Source organism: Perognathus longimembris, chromosome 14 (assembly GCF_023159225.1).
Source record: "Perognathus longimembris pacificus isolate PPM17 chromosome 14, ASM2315922v1, whole genome shotgun sequence".
NCBI classification, from domain to species: Eukaryota; Metazoa; Chordata; class Mammalia; order Rodentia; family Heteromyidae; genus Perognathus; species Perognathus longimembris.
In genome coordinates this window covers 29,539,028-29,554,926 of record NC_063174.1, presented here as the reverse complement: position 1 = coordinate 29,554,926, position 15,899 = coordinate 29,539,028, and the positions used below count along the sequence as shown (strand labels likewise).

At 36.2% G+C, this 15,899-nt stretch overlaps 1 protein-coding gene across 1 annotated transcript in view; it reads right to left on the bottom strand.

Moving 5' to 3' along the window:
* Positions 1 to 15,631, bottom strand: part of Lrrc9 (leucine rich repeat containing 9) — a 93,260-nt gene extending 77,629 nt beyond the window's left edge. The window contains exons 1-7 of the mRNA XM_048362117.1: positions 15,552 to 15,631; positions 10,462 to 10,539; positions 9,974 to 10,192; positions 8,563 to 8,703; positions 7,985 to 8,048; positions 7,633 to 7,703; positions 4,700 to 4,882 (exon numbers count right to left, since the gene is read on the bottom strand). Of these exons, the coding sequence (XP_048218074.1) occupies positions 4,700 to 4,882; positions 7,633 to 7,703; positions 7,985 to 8,048; positions 8,563 to 8,703; positions 9,974 to 10,192; positions 10,462 to 10,509 (726 nt within the window). The 5' untranslated portion in view covers positions 10,510 to 10,539; positions 15,552 to 15,631. The remainder of the gene's footprint in view (positions 1 to 4,699; positions 4,883 to 7,632; positions 7,704 to 7,984; positions 8,049 to 8,562; positions 8,704 to 9,973; positions 10,193 to 10,461; positions 10,540 to 15,551) is intronic.
* Between the last annotated feature and the right edge of the window lie 268 nt (positions 15,632 to 15,899).

Sequence of the window (15,899 nt, the reverse complement as noted above, 5' to 3'; positions counted from 1 at the left end):
TATTATATGTGTATGACATAGGAATTTGCAAGTTTTACTAGATCAGTAATCATAATAGCTGGAGTGACAGTAGTTCATACCTGTATATTTCAATTTAATATGTAAGCTATAAAATTTAAAAGTCTCTTTATGGATAATTTTTTTTTGCCAGTCCTGGGTTCAGGATCTGGGCACTGTCCTTGAGCTTCTTTTGTTCAGGGCTAACACTCTTACCACTTGAGTCACAGTGCTACTTCCAGCCTTTTTTCTTTATATGGTACAGAGGAACTGAACCAAGGGCTTCAGGTATTCTAGGCAAGCACTCTACCACCATGCCACATTCCCAGCCCATTTTTATGGGTAATATTTAATGTGTTATTATTTGCATCCTTTCCAGGATGATGACATAAAGAGATACTGGAGACACAAATTTAATTTATCAAATAGTATCATTCAGCTGATGACACAGGAACTCTTTATATAACTATATTATTCATATTTTATTAACTCAAGAAGAAATAAAGAGAATTAAAAGCAAACATTAATAATTAATTTTTTAAAGCCCAGCAAAGAATGGGATTTAATTTTTCTTTTCATATCTATAAAGGGAAGTTCTAGAAGAATTGATTTAGACTGGGAATATTATAAAATTGTCAATTGAATACACCCTGTAACTAATGTTAATCATGAAATGTCAATTGAATGCACTACTATGAAATACAACAGCTAAATGGTGTTTTAAAAAAACTACCTCTTTCAGTCCTCCTATTATACAGTCTACTTTCATGCCTTTTTTAAGCTTTCACATAAACTCACTCTGCTCTTCTTTTTTAAAGGAGCTATGTGAATAGAATGTAAACTAAGTATGCTATAACATGTATTCCAATTTTAACCACTATTAGGAGTGATAAAGACATTCCTCTTTATCAAGAAATCTGTATCCCAAATAAATTAGAAGATGTATACAATTCAAGACATGTATTTGCTATAGTTGCAGGCTCTTTTTACTTGATTTCTCTAGTTTACAATGTATAGCCTAAATTCTCAATTTCAGTTGCATGTTTGTACTACAATAAATTTCAATCCCTTGGTTTCCTTGATAACCAAACAAAAGAACTAAAAACCATATAGAAATATGCCCAATGACAGTTTCATAGTGGTTTTTATTTAATAGCACTTAACAATTCACATGGGCTTTCATATGTACTAATTCCTTAGATCCTACAACAATCTGTGACCAAAAAAAGATACTAACGTTGTCACCATCATTTAAATAGTTCAGAAAACTAAAGCCTAAATATGTGAAAGGGCTTGTTTGCCCAAATAATAAATTCAGCTAGGGCTTAAATCCAAATCTTTGAGTCCTCACTCACGTTCAGCCTTCTGTCCACATTGATTCCTTAGTGACTTAGTTGACTTTAGGTTTTGACTTTGCTACTTTTAATTTATACTAATTCAAAGTCATGGGTAAAAATATGTAGAATATGTAAAAATATGTAGAATAACATACTGTTGAAGCTCATCACAGAGCGGCCACAACTTGTTTCTGAGTGGCAATGAGAAAATTCTAAGCATTTAGCTGGGCACAGTGGTGAACATCTGTAATCACAGCTACTTAAGAGGTAGACATCAGAAAGATGATCATACAATGCTATCCTGAGAAAACGGTTAAAAAAAAACAAAAAAGGCTGTGCCCAGTGGTGCATGCCTGTCATTCCTGCTGTGCAAAAAACAGAAATAGGAAGATAGCTTTCCAGGCCAGCCTGGGAAAAAAAAGATTCTATTTGAAAAAATAATGAAAGAAAAACAAAAAGACAGGGGATATAGCTCAAGTGGTAGAATCCCATTAGTAAGATGTCAGAAACTACTAAAAAAAACTCTTATATTACTCTTCAAACTATAGCACTTCTGACACATACAAGGTCAAATCAAACATGTGAGAATATCAGCAGAACACCTCTTAGCTTTCCTCATAGCCTCCTCTGCAGTTGCTTCTCCCTCATCCCTACAACCTTTAACACCCAAATATATGCAACCCACCCACACCATTTCCTGTGATTCATGAGCCAATGGCTCTAAAAGCCATCTTCCTGCTTGATTTTCTCCTATTTATATCATCAACCTGAGAAATCCTCTGAAATAGGAGATATATAGTCAATCACATACTGCACATTATCTCTTAGATATTCAAAGACTGTTCAAACTTTGCATGCCTGAAATTAAATTGTGGATCTTGCTTTTAAACTCACTTCTACCCTGTCCTTCCTCTTCTCATCAGTAACTGCTCATTCTTTTCATTGCTCAGATGAATAACTTAGAATTATTCTCTATTTCTTTACCTCTGATCAGTAAATCCAGCTGGGTCTCACCTTTTAACTATAACCAGAATCCAGAATCTGACTACTTGTACTGTTTTCTCTATTAATATTGTATGTCAAATATCTATTTCTCTCAGCTACATTGTGGTAACAATTTCTAACCTGAAATTCTTAATTACCCTAAAGGATCCCTTTTAAACATAAGTAATCTTGTTCATCCTAGGCTCAAAAACTGTCAGTGGTTTGTCTCCTCCAAGTAAAAGCCAAAGTACAACATGTTGCTCTCACGAATGCTGCCTTCATCTCTCTTCTTCAAGCACTGAGAGAGCCATACTGTCCTGTTGTTCAAATAAGAGCTCTTTTCTAGGTATGCACAAGGCTTGCTCCCTCACTTTCAGGCTTCTGCTCAAATGTTGCCTTATCAGACAACCTTTTCCTGATCATTCTATGTAAAGTCAGCAGCCTTTCTTCTGCTCCTTATCAAGAATCTCTTTGAATTTACTCATTTTATTTTTCTTCTAGCATCTGTCATCATCTGACATGCTAGCTATTGACTCATTTCATTGCTTATTGGCTGTCTTCTCTCACTGGAATCTAAAGGATTGGATTGTTCAGTCTGCCTCTATAGTATTCTGAATCGTGCCTGGAATATAATAAGCATTAATACTTGTTAGATAAATGAACCCTATATCTATTTTGTTAGCATGTTTTTCTTCCCTTTTGTAGAGTCTTTTCTTGATGTTAGACTACAGAGAAAATAATGGAAGTTCCAAAAATATGGTTGGTTCTGTGAAGTTTTGCTCCTGTTATTTAACATTTTGGAGAAGACATTCATTCCAGTGACTGAACATCTTCTAACACTAATACTTTACTCATCAAGACAATGCATTTTTTAAGATTGAGGATGAAGAAGAAAACACAGGCAATCTCATAACAACTGCAAAGAGAATGGGATTTGAGACTATATCCTTGGGTAGCAAGAGAAAAGAAACAAGGTAGGCTAAATGAAGAACGACATTCCTTAGCAATACTGACATGATGATAAGCCACAAGAGAAGGGTGGAGTGTCCCATTCTTGGTACATTCTAGTCACTAAAAACTAGATTGGATGATTAACTGCATAAACAAATGGAGTTTGGGGACTAGCACTGGACTATAAGAGGGTCAGGCATAGACGATGGAATGGCTATTAGCAAGCATTAAGTGTTCCATTAAGAAATTACTGACTTCTTGGTAGCATGTCAAAGTAGTCTCCTTATGGGAAAATTCAATTAGAAGTAGCTCAGGAACTAGTCCCTTCAATATTTCAGAATCCAGTATATGAAGATTCACTCACGCTCCAGAGAATCTCAGAATGTCTTTAAGTAGATTGAGAAACTCTTTGGTATACTACCAAATTACATTGATAATTTATTTAATCTTATTTATTTTTGGCTGTTATTGGGGATTGAACTCAAGACCAAGCTTGAGTCAGCCCTTTTGCTTTAGACAGTTTTCAGATAAAGTGTCAAATTTTTGCTTGGGTCTTGACCAGCTCCTCCAAAGTACTGAGTGCTGGGATTCAGGATGAGAGGAGGTCTTGCCTAGGCTGGCATTGAGCTATAGTCTTTCTTATCTTTGTCTCTTGAATAGTTTGGATTAAAAGCTTTAGATTTTGATAGCACTAGTCCAACTTGTCAACACAAATCATTTTTTTTCAGATTCTTTCTTTCCTTCTTTCCTTCCTTCCCTTTCTTCTTTCCTTTCCCTTGCTCCCCTTCCCTCCTTCTCTCCTCCCTCCCATCCCCTCCTTTTCCTCCCTTCCCCTCCCCTCCTCCCTTCCCACCCCTCCCCTCTCTTTCCTTGTCCCTTCCCCTCCCCACTCTTCCCCTCCCCTCCCCTCCCCTTCCTTTCCTTTTCTTTCTTCTTTCTGTTCTAGTCCTTGGGCTTAAACTAAGGGCACAGGTGTTGATCCTGAGATTCTTTTTCTCAAAGCTAGCACTCTACTGCTTGAGCCATAGCATCACTTCTGGCTTTATCTCAGCAGTTTATTGGAGAAGAGAGTTTCATGGACTTTCCTGGCTTGGGCTGGCTTCCAACTGTGATCCTTAGATCTCAGACTCCTGAGTAGCTAGGATAATAGGTGTGAGCCACCATTGCCTGGCTAAGACCTCTTTCTTTTTGTTATGTAGAGATTATAAAGAATATTTTTAAGTATTTTGCCTCTGAGATACTATTGGATTCTAGTATTAATGTTATCATTAGTATGTTTCTATATGAAACCTCCTGTTCATTGAGCAAAAGTAGAATTGGAGACAAGAACGAACAAGATAATCCTGCCTTCTTTGTGTGGATACAGCCAGAACAATGCAGTTAAATAATACAAATTTAAATGACAGATACTTGATCAGAAATTCACTTACATCAGCTAATTCCTTGATTTGTTTTGCTGACACATCGAAGGTGTCAAGTCTTTGAAGACTAGGCAAGTGATATAATATGTGCGTGGAATAATTACACAGCTGGCACACTGGATTGGTTTTATACTGAGGATCATTCAGACACAAATCCTTCAAGTGAGGCAGCCTGGTCAAGTTTGTGAGGTCCTGAAACAAAAGCAGTGACAATGTTCAGTGACTTAACTGTGAATGTCTATTTTTAGAGGCTGTATTTGAACACTTATGATCACTCACAATCTACTAGAATAAATGCATTCAAACAAATACTTAAATCCATTAAATGATTTGCTTGGCTAAAATATTTCTCCTTGTGAAAAACTTAAGTCTTGAAGAAGAGATCAACAACTAAATGCTGACTCTATACATCTATGCATGTTATAAACTTACTAGACCATGTATTCTGTCTCTGATGTTGGAGCCATCACTTGAAGACATTTTTTTTATTACATGCCTAGGATAATCCTAGCAGAAGATCACAATAGCTCAATAGCTATCTATGTACATATGAACACATAAGATCATGCTAAGTTATGGAAACAAGTGGTTTATCATTGTTGTTGTCATTTTCAACATACCATGTGAAATTACGCCTTTTTCTTTTGTCTTTCTTCCCCATGGTTTTACCCCTGATGTCACCGTAACTGATTTTGGTACTCTGGGTATTGTATATATGTGTATTGGAACTAAGAAAGGGAAGGGGGATATCAAATGGAGAGACAAAGGGTAAAAAGACAAACCAATGCAACAGCAATACTTACAAAACTATATGCTGTAAACCAACTGTACAATTCATCAGAGTGGGGGAGGGAAGTGGGGAGAGGGGAAAGTGGGGGAAAATAAGGGAGGAGGTAACAAGTTGGATAAGAAATGTATGCACTGCCTTATGTATGAAACTGTAACCCCTCTGTATATCACTTTGACAATAAAAAAATAATTTTTTTAAAAAGGACATGCTAGACTTCTTATACAACCCTGTCTCCTAACAATTGCCTCTGGGTGCCTAAAGATTACTGCTTCCTTTATGTCTATTCCTATACTTACCACTTACCACATGCTTAGACTATTGTCCATTTCCATGCCCTCCAGAGCAGCTATATTTATTAAAGGCTATCAGTCCCAGGGGCAGCTATCATAGCAGTAGCATCTAGTGAGTCTTTTTCTTTCTTTATGACAGGTCTCACTATGAAGTCCAAGCTGGCTTCAAAGTCCTTATCTGAAGCATTGGGATTACAGTTGTGTATCACTCAGCTATAACCATTATTAAATTGATTGTTCTAGCCTTGAATTTCAGTCCCTCATGTTCAGCCACTCACACTAGACCTCCACCTGATGGCCCCACTACATAGCTTAACTCAACACATTAGGACCATATCACTCTCTCTCTTCGCAAACTAGTCACATTTTTCTGATTTGTATATTTCTTGAATCTGTTAGAATTATAATCACAGATCCAATCTTGACTCCCTTGCCCTTCTCATTCTACTAGTTGCCAAATCTTTCAGATCTAACAATGAAAATGTCTTTTCCGTCCTCCTCCTCCTCCTTCTTATCAACACCCTAATTCAGTTTCATAATTACTCATTTAGCCTATTCCTACAATCTCCTGATCGTTTTCAGCTTCCACCTTCTCCAAACCAATAAACACTAATTCCAGATTACTATCCCTAAGGATCAATCATCCCTGAGTATGTTACCTTCTGCTCACCCACTTCGACAATTCTGTGTTGTTAACAGAAGATATTCCAAATGTAAAACATAGTGTTCCTAATCTTAAAATTCTTGTATTTTCATAAATATTCTCTACTCCAGTCAAATGATAGTACTGATGCTGTTACCTAAACATATCCCTTGAGTCTCTGATTCCATGCATCTCCCAGTGTGCAGAAGAACCCACCAATATATATAATTATATATCTGATATATGATCTCTGATATATCATGTCATATATGATCATATATATGACATACATGTATCATATATCAACTATTTCCTATGTAATTTGACTAATCACATATCATTTTCTTTAATTTCCTTTTAAGGTCTTTTACTTATTCTGCTTCATTCTACAGCTTCTTGGGGGGTCTTATATTTTTCTTTGAGTAAAAAGAATGCCTATTTTAATATTGATCAATTCAAAATTATTTCCCACTCATCTTTTTCCATTATTTTCTGCAGGCAGTGTTTGAATAGACATCTTTAGTTTCACAGTGTCAAAATATCATGAATTGCACATGTTTTAACATTATATGCAATATATATATATTACTTTCTGTTATTTGGTTATTTCTCTTCCATTCTTGTTTACTGACAAATGTTTACTGAGACTTACAACATATCTAACACTGTTTTAAGCAATGAAGACATAGAAGTGAACAGAATAAGTAAATTTACTGCATTCATAGAACTTGCTGGCTAGTAAGGAATGTAGTAAACAATGAAATCATGAAAAGGAGTGTTGTACTTAGCAAAGGGAAAGGGAGGGGGTCCAATTTTACCTACACTGAACATGAAAGGTATTTCTAATACCTAAATTTGGATTAAGATCTAAAAGAAAAGCGGGAATGAGCCATACAGGTGTAGGAACAAAGAATATTCTAGCAAGTACAAAGGCAAAAGTGAGAGTGTACTAAGTATGCTCAGAGAAAAAGAGATGCATGTGGCAAAAAGCTTGAAAGAAAACTAAAGCAAAACATGTTATTGAGACCCAAGTAAAGAGTTATTTATTTATAATAGTGTCAGATCACTAAGACAAATTTAGTCAGATTACTCTCAAGTTCCCTGAAACCAAAAATAATGACATTATTCCTTAAACTGGAATGTTTAGTCTGTTTTCTGCAACAAGAAGGCTCATGATCCAGGTTAATAAACAAAAGCAAATTATTCCGCATAAACATACCTTAAAGGAACTTATCTGGTTACCAGAAAGATTTAGTTTTTCCAGTTTCTCATTGGGGTCAAGACATCGACCTTTAATACAAAAACAATTTAAAAGAAAAATTGAATTCTGTGTTTATCTTCTTTTCATCTTCTATCATATTAATAGTGACTTTCATAATTAAGATTAATGGAACATTGCATAATTAGTGATCACTGGTTAATAATCAATATTTTCACATCTTAATCGTAGGTTTATAAATAAGTTGCAAAGATATTGAGCAATGGAAGAAAGAAACAGGCATGTTCTCTTTTCATAATGACAAAAAAAATCACTGTAACATTACCTCAGATTCTAAATGAACAGTACATACCAATGCTGCTTATTAGATTCCCAGCAAGGTTGAGATCACTTAAATTCTTCAAAGAGTACAAGCCCTAAAATTTAGACAACATGAGACTTAAGAATAAAAAACCATTAAAAATCTATGTTTATAAACTGTCTCTGATCAATCTGGTTATTTTTCTGGGTTCTCTGAGAGCTGGCTCATGAGCGAAGGGAAAGTGGGCGAAATGAAGCCATCTTGGCCTCTACTAGAAGAGAATTCATTGGTAGAGGGAAGACTAGAAAGGACAGAAAGATCGGAGTGGAGTGGAAAAAGAACACATCTCACTGTGTGTTTATAATCTTAGGCAAGTTACTCAACTTCTCTAAACTTCTTTTGAAAAATCCCTCAATGAAGAAATAACACTTTACCTCTCACGCTTGTTGTGAGGAATAGATGATGATATATACAAAGTCATCTGTGTTATAAAATGCCGCACACATATTAATTCTTTCATAACAATAATCACATTATTTGTAAATATTTGGCCCTTAACATACGATGATCTTAGACACAGTAGGTTAAACTCCACAGGCTTTATATATAAATTATCAAAATGATCTTACCTCAATATTTTTAATTGTATTATGGTTCAGCCAAAGAATTTCCAATTTGGTTAATTTCTCTATATTTTCTATTTTGGAGATTTTATTATAATATAAATATAGTTTTTCCAAATTTCTACATTCTTGAAGACCTTCAATTTTCTGTTACAAAGAAGATTGAACAGTGTTCTGTAACTAGTCTTTCTTGCTGGTTGCTAAGTAAATTTTAAACAATTTAATTTTATTGTACAATCAACATGTGGGAAAATAATGTTTTTTAAAAGAAAAAAAGGTATAAGTTCCCCACCTAAATAGAATGTGTTTAATTTAGTGTGTTTTCCTAGTGTTGTTTTTTCCTACTCCTGGGGCTTGAACTCAGGGCCTAGGCACTGTCCCTGAGCTTTTAGTACTCTATCACTTGAACCACAGCACCATCTTCACCTTTTCAGTAGTTAATTGGAGATAGGAGTCTCACTGACATTTCTGTCCTGGCTGGCTTTGAACTTTGATCCTCAGGTCTCAGCTTCCTGAATAAGATTATAAGTTGAGCCACTGATGCCTGGCTTTCTTAAAATTTTTAACCTACTCTTATTTTGTATGGTTATAATCATAATACATATATATATATATCCCCAATTTTATAGGTTTTTAAAAACTTAAACCAGCTGAAATGTTTCCATAGTTGCTCAGATACAATATGTAATAATTACAAAATATTCATGAGGCTTAAAAAATTAGCCTAATTATGAAAAATTACTAATTGTACAGTGTTTACATTTCAATTTTTTAGCTCTTAATAATACTGTGACAAACTGATTTATGCATATATTTGTTTTTTGCTTTTGAATAACTTCCTTAGGAAAGAGAATATAGATTTTTTTAATCAAAAGGTATGTGCATTTCTGTGGCTCTTGACACATTTTTAATTACTTTTTTTTCTTTTTTCTGCCAGTACTGGGACTTGAACTCAGGGCCTGAGCACTGTCCCTGGCTTCTTTTTGCTTAAGGCTATCACTCTACCACTTGAGCCACAGAACCACTTCTGCCTTTTTCTGTTTATGTGGTGCTGAGGAATCGAATCCAGGGCTTCATATGAGGCAAGCACTCTACCAGTTGGCCATATAGCTTTTCAAAATAGATGTATAACCAATAGTGTCTCACTGAACCCCTTCCACTATTAAGCAAGACTGTATGATTTGATTACTAGAAAATTAATAATAATGTGTTTGAGTTAATTCTTCTTTTCTACTTTTTCTTGTATAAATCAATTTGTGTTTCAGTTTTCTTTTTTACAAATGAATTGGTCTTTTGCTGATGTTTCTGTTTTGATCCAAACCTCATGCATATATTTCAATGTATTATTTTTCCAAAGCCAAGAATTCAGGGTAAGATACCCCATGTTATTAAAAAAAAAATCTATGTTCAAGCTTACCTCTATGCAGCACTCAGCAATCCAAAGTTCTTTAAGCTTTGAACAAGTTTCTAACCCTGAAATTTCTTTTATATCTTGAGCAACAATTGTAAGACTTGTTAAGTTAGGGAACAATGTTAATCCAGCTATACAGGGATACCCTGAGAAAAACATCTCCAATTTTGAGGTGTCTGATCCTTTTTGTCCAATCATCTCATAAGGTAGACCATTGCAAAAGCACTGTTTTAAAAGAAAGAAATCAAATTGTTTAAAGTAAGAAGATGATATTCACTATTAGAAGTTATGAACTGTCCTTTGTACTATGCCATTTTGATATTCCCACAAAAGAGAAACCTGTACCACATGCATGATTTTTCTCTGCTTCCAAAAGTCATGGAGTAGAACAAATGCCCTCTCAGCAAACCCTTCTAACTCCAGAAAGGAGTATAAAAATATTCCATATATTAAGCTTGCAAATATTATGGAAAAGAAACTAGGCTTTGACTCACCAGTTCTTTAATGACTTCGTCTTGGTTTAGATTTTCACTTTCAATCATCTTCCATAAATAATAATGATCATAATATGTCTATTAAAGAAAATAAAAATTGAAATAAATATTAGCATCATATCATTCCAAGCTGAAGTGAGTGTTGGAGCTACATGTGTTGAACACCAACCATGGCTTGAAATCTTCACATAGCACAATACATAGCACAATATCTGTCTGCACCTCAATACACCCCATCCCAGCTTTGCAGTTTTCTGTATTCTGAATTTAGTGTTTTCTTACATTCTGAATTTAGTTCTATCTGTTTATAACTCTCCCCTCTTTGGTTCTAATTCGACCTCCTCGGTTCTAATAAGACAAGTACCAAGCACATTTTCCCTTTTATGAGAAATCTTTAATATTTCAAGAAGATAGTTATCTTTCACCTATTTCTTTAGTTTGCTCCTAGTCCAATGTTTCCCTTTTTCTTACCATATATTTCTGTTTTCCTCATGTGAACATGATCCTATTTAACTTGTTATTCAACTGTGGTTGAACCTGAACATAGTACTCTTAACTGTAGTTCGACAGAAAGGAAAAACAAAACACTATCGCCTTACCTAGCAAGGTGATAAATATTTAAATGAACTTACCAACTTGTCTCTCAATATTGAGGCTATGAACCAATTAATTCCTAAATAGCTTCAATAAAATTTAACCCAATTTTAATAATTTTAAATATTTTCATTATATAATTTGAATCATATATGATCTAAAATATAGAAATCTTGTTTTTCTTTTTTTTTTTTTTTTGGCCAGTCCTGGGGCTTGGACTCAGGGCCTGAGCACTGTCCCTGGCTTCTTTTTGCTCAAGGCTAGAACTCTGCCACTTGAGCCACAGCACCGCTTCTGGCCGTTTTCTGTATATGTGGTGCTGGGGAATTGAACCCAGGGCCTCATGTATAGGAGGCAAGCACTCTTGCCACTAGGCCATATCCCCAGCCCAGAAATCTTGTTTTTAATGTAATGACATGATAAACAAAACGTGCAAAGCACTATATAATTATTTTACTACAATAACTCTCCCATAGACATATGTACTTGTGTGTATGTATGATTATATAAATAAGGAAATATGCATACTAAGTTGCTAGCATGAGTTGCCTTGGGTGAAAGTTAAAGCACAAAGAGGCTAGAATAGGAGAAAAAAGCAAGAGTAATCTAGGCAAAAATGGAAAGAAAATAATAATACTTTTAAGAAAGTATGCTTAGTATTATAGACTATGAATGTAAAATCATCTTTTCATTTATTCTATTGTTGGTGTACATGTGGATTATTCCTAGCTGGGGCCTAAGTTAGTGTTTCCCTGAGCTTTTTATCATGCAGGAGACAGCTACGTATTTCTCTGGGGCTTACACGTAGGCATGGGATGGCAAAGAGACAATCATCATTATATACAATACAGATGGTGTATATAGTGCAATATTATCATATTAACAGTATTTTACATTAAAACAATTTAAGTACAATATTAAACAAAAGATACCTCATATGTACAGTAAATAAAATCTGTATGAATTAATTCATATAGAACTTGAAACTATGGTATTAGAAGTTAGGAGTTCTGAAGGAGTAGCTAGGAAGAGGAAAAAAGAAAGATTTCTAGAATGAGGATTCAGATTTTTTTAAAAATCTGAGTGTTGCTTAAAGACTTGCATTTGCTTTGAGAAAATAAAATTAGATACCTACAATTTTTTATTTTTGTATATTTTAATAAAATTATAATTAAAATTTTTGTTTAAAAAGCATTTAGTTTATAAGGTTTATAAAGTCTGTAATGTTTATATACATGACCAAGTATTTACATAAATTAAATTTTTAGGGGCAAAGGATAGTGACTTGAGTCCTCTTTTTGGTAGGACTTGAGTCCTAGCTTTTCTCTCCAAATCACAGAAAGACTAACAGAAAGATGAAAATAAGAAGGAAACATGTCTCCATGTTAGGAAAAGAGTAGAGACTGCCAGAAGAAATGATTAAGGTCTTAATAAAAAAGATGCACAGATGCTATCCGATGGCAAGAAAAGGCATTAAAATAAACCTGTCTAAAATCAAAGGTATCATGGAATGAAGTTTTACTAAACTATTTTTAATATAATCTTTAAATTCAAAGATGCAATTGTTGGGGACAGGATAACTATGAAACACACATGAGGGGGCAAAACAACAGACTTTTAAAGATGTGCAGCAGACTACTGCACTGCACAGTCTGTATTTGTCAATTGGGGACAATTTGAAAGTTCAGGTGCACCAATGTTATAGTGTTAAGAGATAGGGCCTTTAAGAGGTTGTAAGAAAGCAATACTTGCAAAACTGTTTGGTATAAACCAACTGAACAACTCATGGGGGGAGAGGAACAGGGGGAGGGGGGAATGAGGGAGGAGGTAACAAACAGTACAAGAAATGTATCCAATGCCTAATGTATGAAACTGTAAACTCTCTGTACATCACTTTGACAATAAATAAGGAAAAAAATAAAAAGAAAAAAAAGAGGTTGTAAGCCCTCTTTCCTTCAAGAATAGAATTATGTGCTCTTATAACAGGTCTTCTACCTTCTACCTTCTTCTATGTGAGGACGTTACTAGACACAGATGACAGCACCTTTATCTTCAACTTCTCAGCTTCCAGAACTGTAGGAAATTAATTTCTACTGTTTTAAAACTATCCAATCTTAAGTATTTCATTACTCAGAACATAGTGGACCAAGCCACTGGATCAGGAAGTTGAAGAGGGACCCCAAGCTAGTGTCACCAAGAAAATACAAAGGAAAAAATTATCCAATACACTGTACTCTCTGTTCACTTCCTCCCTCATCCATCAATGTAAGTATCAAGGTCATAATAAATATGAGTTAAGAGAATGCTAGTGAGGGGAGGAAAGAGAAAATTTCTCTAATCAGGTAGAATCTTAAGAGAAAACTAAAGGAAATAAGGGAATGTGAGCTATATGGGAATAGTAGGAACATTCATCCAGGTAAAGAGAACATCAAATGCAAAAACCAAAACAAAAGCAAGGGGAGGTAGAAGTGTATATTTGGCATATTTACATTGCAACAAGTGAAACCATGTAAATGGAATACAATGAGGTAGTAGAAACTGTTGCGGTGTGAGGTCTGAGAGGTATGGTGGGGTCAGATCACATACTATCTTGTCAATAATTTTGTATTTTCTTCTAAGAAAGGAAGCTGTGTGAGGATTCTGAGTAAAAGAGATATGTTAAGTATTGCCAAGGGCCTCTCTAGCTACTCTACTAACAATGGCAATGGGTAAGAAGCAGAAGCAAGGAGATCAGTTAAAGAGCAGTTGTAATCCAGAGAGAGACAGAGAGAGAATGGTGGTTGGAGTAGGATAGTAATGGCATTGGTTAGATAATGGATCTAGCTGGGTGAAAATGTTGCCCATTACTTCTCTACTTCCCATTGGCAAGTGAATACTTATTCCATTCTTGTTCAAGTCTTGTTACTTACTGAATGACCACACACACATCCCTAATTTTAGACTTTCTAATTTGCACTTTTAACTCACTTTAATCCTATACCTGTATCACTGTTTTAGTACTGATATTTACAATGTAAATTCTCACCTCGTGAATATTCTTTTTTTTTTTTTTTTTTTTTTTGCCAGTCCTGGGCCTTGGACTCAGGGCCTGAGCACTGTCCCTGGCTTCCTTTTGCTCAAGGCTAGCACTCTGCCACTTGAGTCACAGCGCCACTTCTGGCCATTTTCTGTATATGTGGTGCTGGGGAATCGAACCCAGGGCTTCAAGTATACGAGGCAAGCGCTCTTGCCACTAGGCCATATCCCCAGCCCCCTCGTGAATATTCTTTCATTATTCATTTCATTTCGTATTAAAAAATTCAGGTGAGATTCTGGTTGTAATTGCATTATAAAAAATGAATATAATAGAACATCCAGTTTTACAGTATTGAATCTTTCCTAAAAATAAATAATATGCCAGGCATGAGGCATGCACCTTTCTAATCCCAGCTCCTTAAAAGGCTGAGCCTAGAAGATCTCTGGAGTCCAGTGTTCTGGGCTGCAGTGTGCTATGCTGAGTATAATCCTAGCTTCTCAGGGGTGGTTTAAAGCTATCTTAAGTAGACAAATTCAAGAGACTCATCTCCTATTAAACAGTCAAGAGCCAGAAATGGAGGCATGGCTCAAATGGTAGAGTGCCTGCCAAGAGCCAAAAAGCCAAGCAAGATTGTGCGACTCTGAGTTCAAACCCCAGGAAACACACACACACACACACACACACACACACACACACACACGCTCTAAATAGAGTCTTGTCTGAAGACTCCATGACTCCCTGATCATATTATAAGCATTGTCCATTTTAAGACTTTGATTTAGGTTAGCACATGCCCTGAATATCACACCTGTCACACTGTATTATGATGCCCCCCCCCCCCCTATCAGGCTACATGTTCACTGAGGGCAGGAACTATGACTCTTTCACTATGCCTGGCACATAATAGGTGTTCAATGAAAATCTAATAAGTGGTTTGAATCAACTGTCATGCCATAGGTTCCTATATGGCAGGAGTTTAAAGTAAAATGGTCCTATGTAACCATTCAAACTATAATCAGACTTTAAAGAACCATGTTTCTGTTCTGAAAGTTAGGTAAAGGATTCGTTCTGGGAAAACCAAAATTTCTTTTCTACAAAGTAGAAGTCCTATTTGGCCGAATTGTTTCCTCTTTTAGTTATGAAGGGATCAGAGTCCATCAGTTATCATTGATAGGTCAAATAAATGCCCCTTCAGGTCTAGATGAGCAACCAGCATTTGGTTCTCCCAGCCCATTACCTAAGCTGGTGTTGTGGGCCACTTCCCCTTTCCTCCTCTTCTTAAGTGTGGCTGGTTCACCCGGATGGCCTTATCTAAAACCATGTCATGGTATCAAATGATTATTATCACTGCACTATTAAGGGGGGGTCCCAAGACCTCAACATTGTTCATTTGCGCCTTCCTTCAGGTGTGGCAAAGACTCCTGGGAGGCCTGCCTGTAAGTGATGTAGGCTCCAATTCCGCCAGGTGATGGCTACTCACCTTATTCCTGAGAGAAGATGGATTCTGGGGCAATCCGAGACAGGTCAGAGTGCACTCCAGGCTAGCAGTCTCTTTCTTGAAGCAGCAGACACGGTGCCCTCTCCAGTCCCAGGCCTGATGTGTACGAACAGCCCTCCCCGGTTGCCTAGGAAACGTACTCGCCGCCCCCAGCTACCTAGGAGCGGGGAGGGGGATGTAGGGGCGGGAAAAGTCCAGGCTGTCCGGAGTCCGCATCACGTGGTAGAAGCCTCCAACCAATCAGCAGAGACGAGGGGCCTTCCGGAAGACCCCGCTAAAGCTTCTGGGAAAGGGTGAGCCCCTCTCCCTCGTCTGTCCACTGCTGCCCGT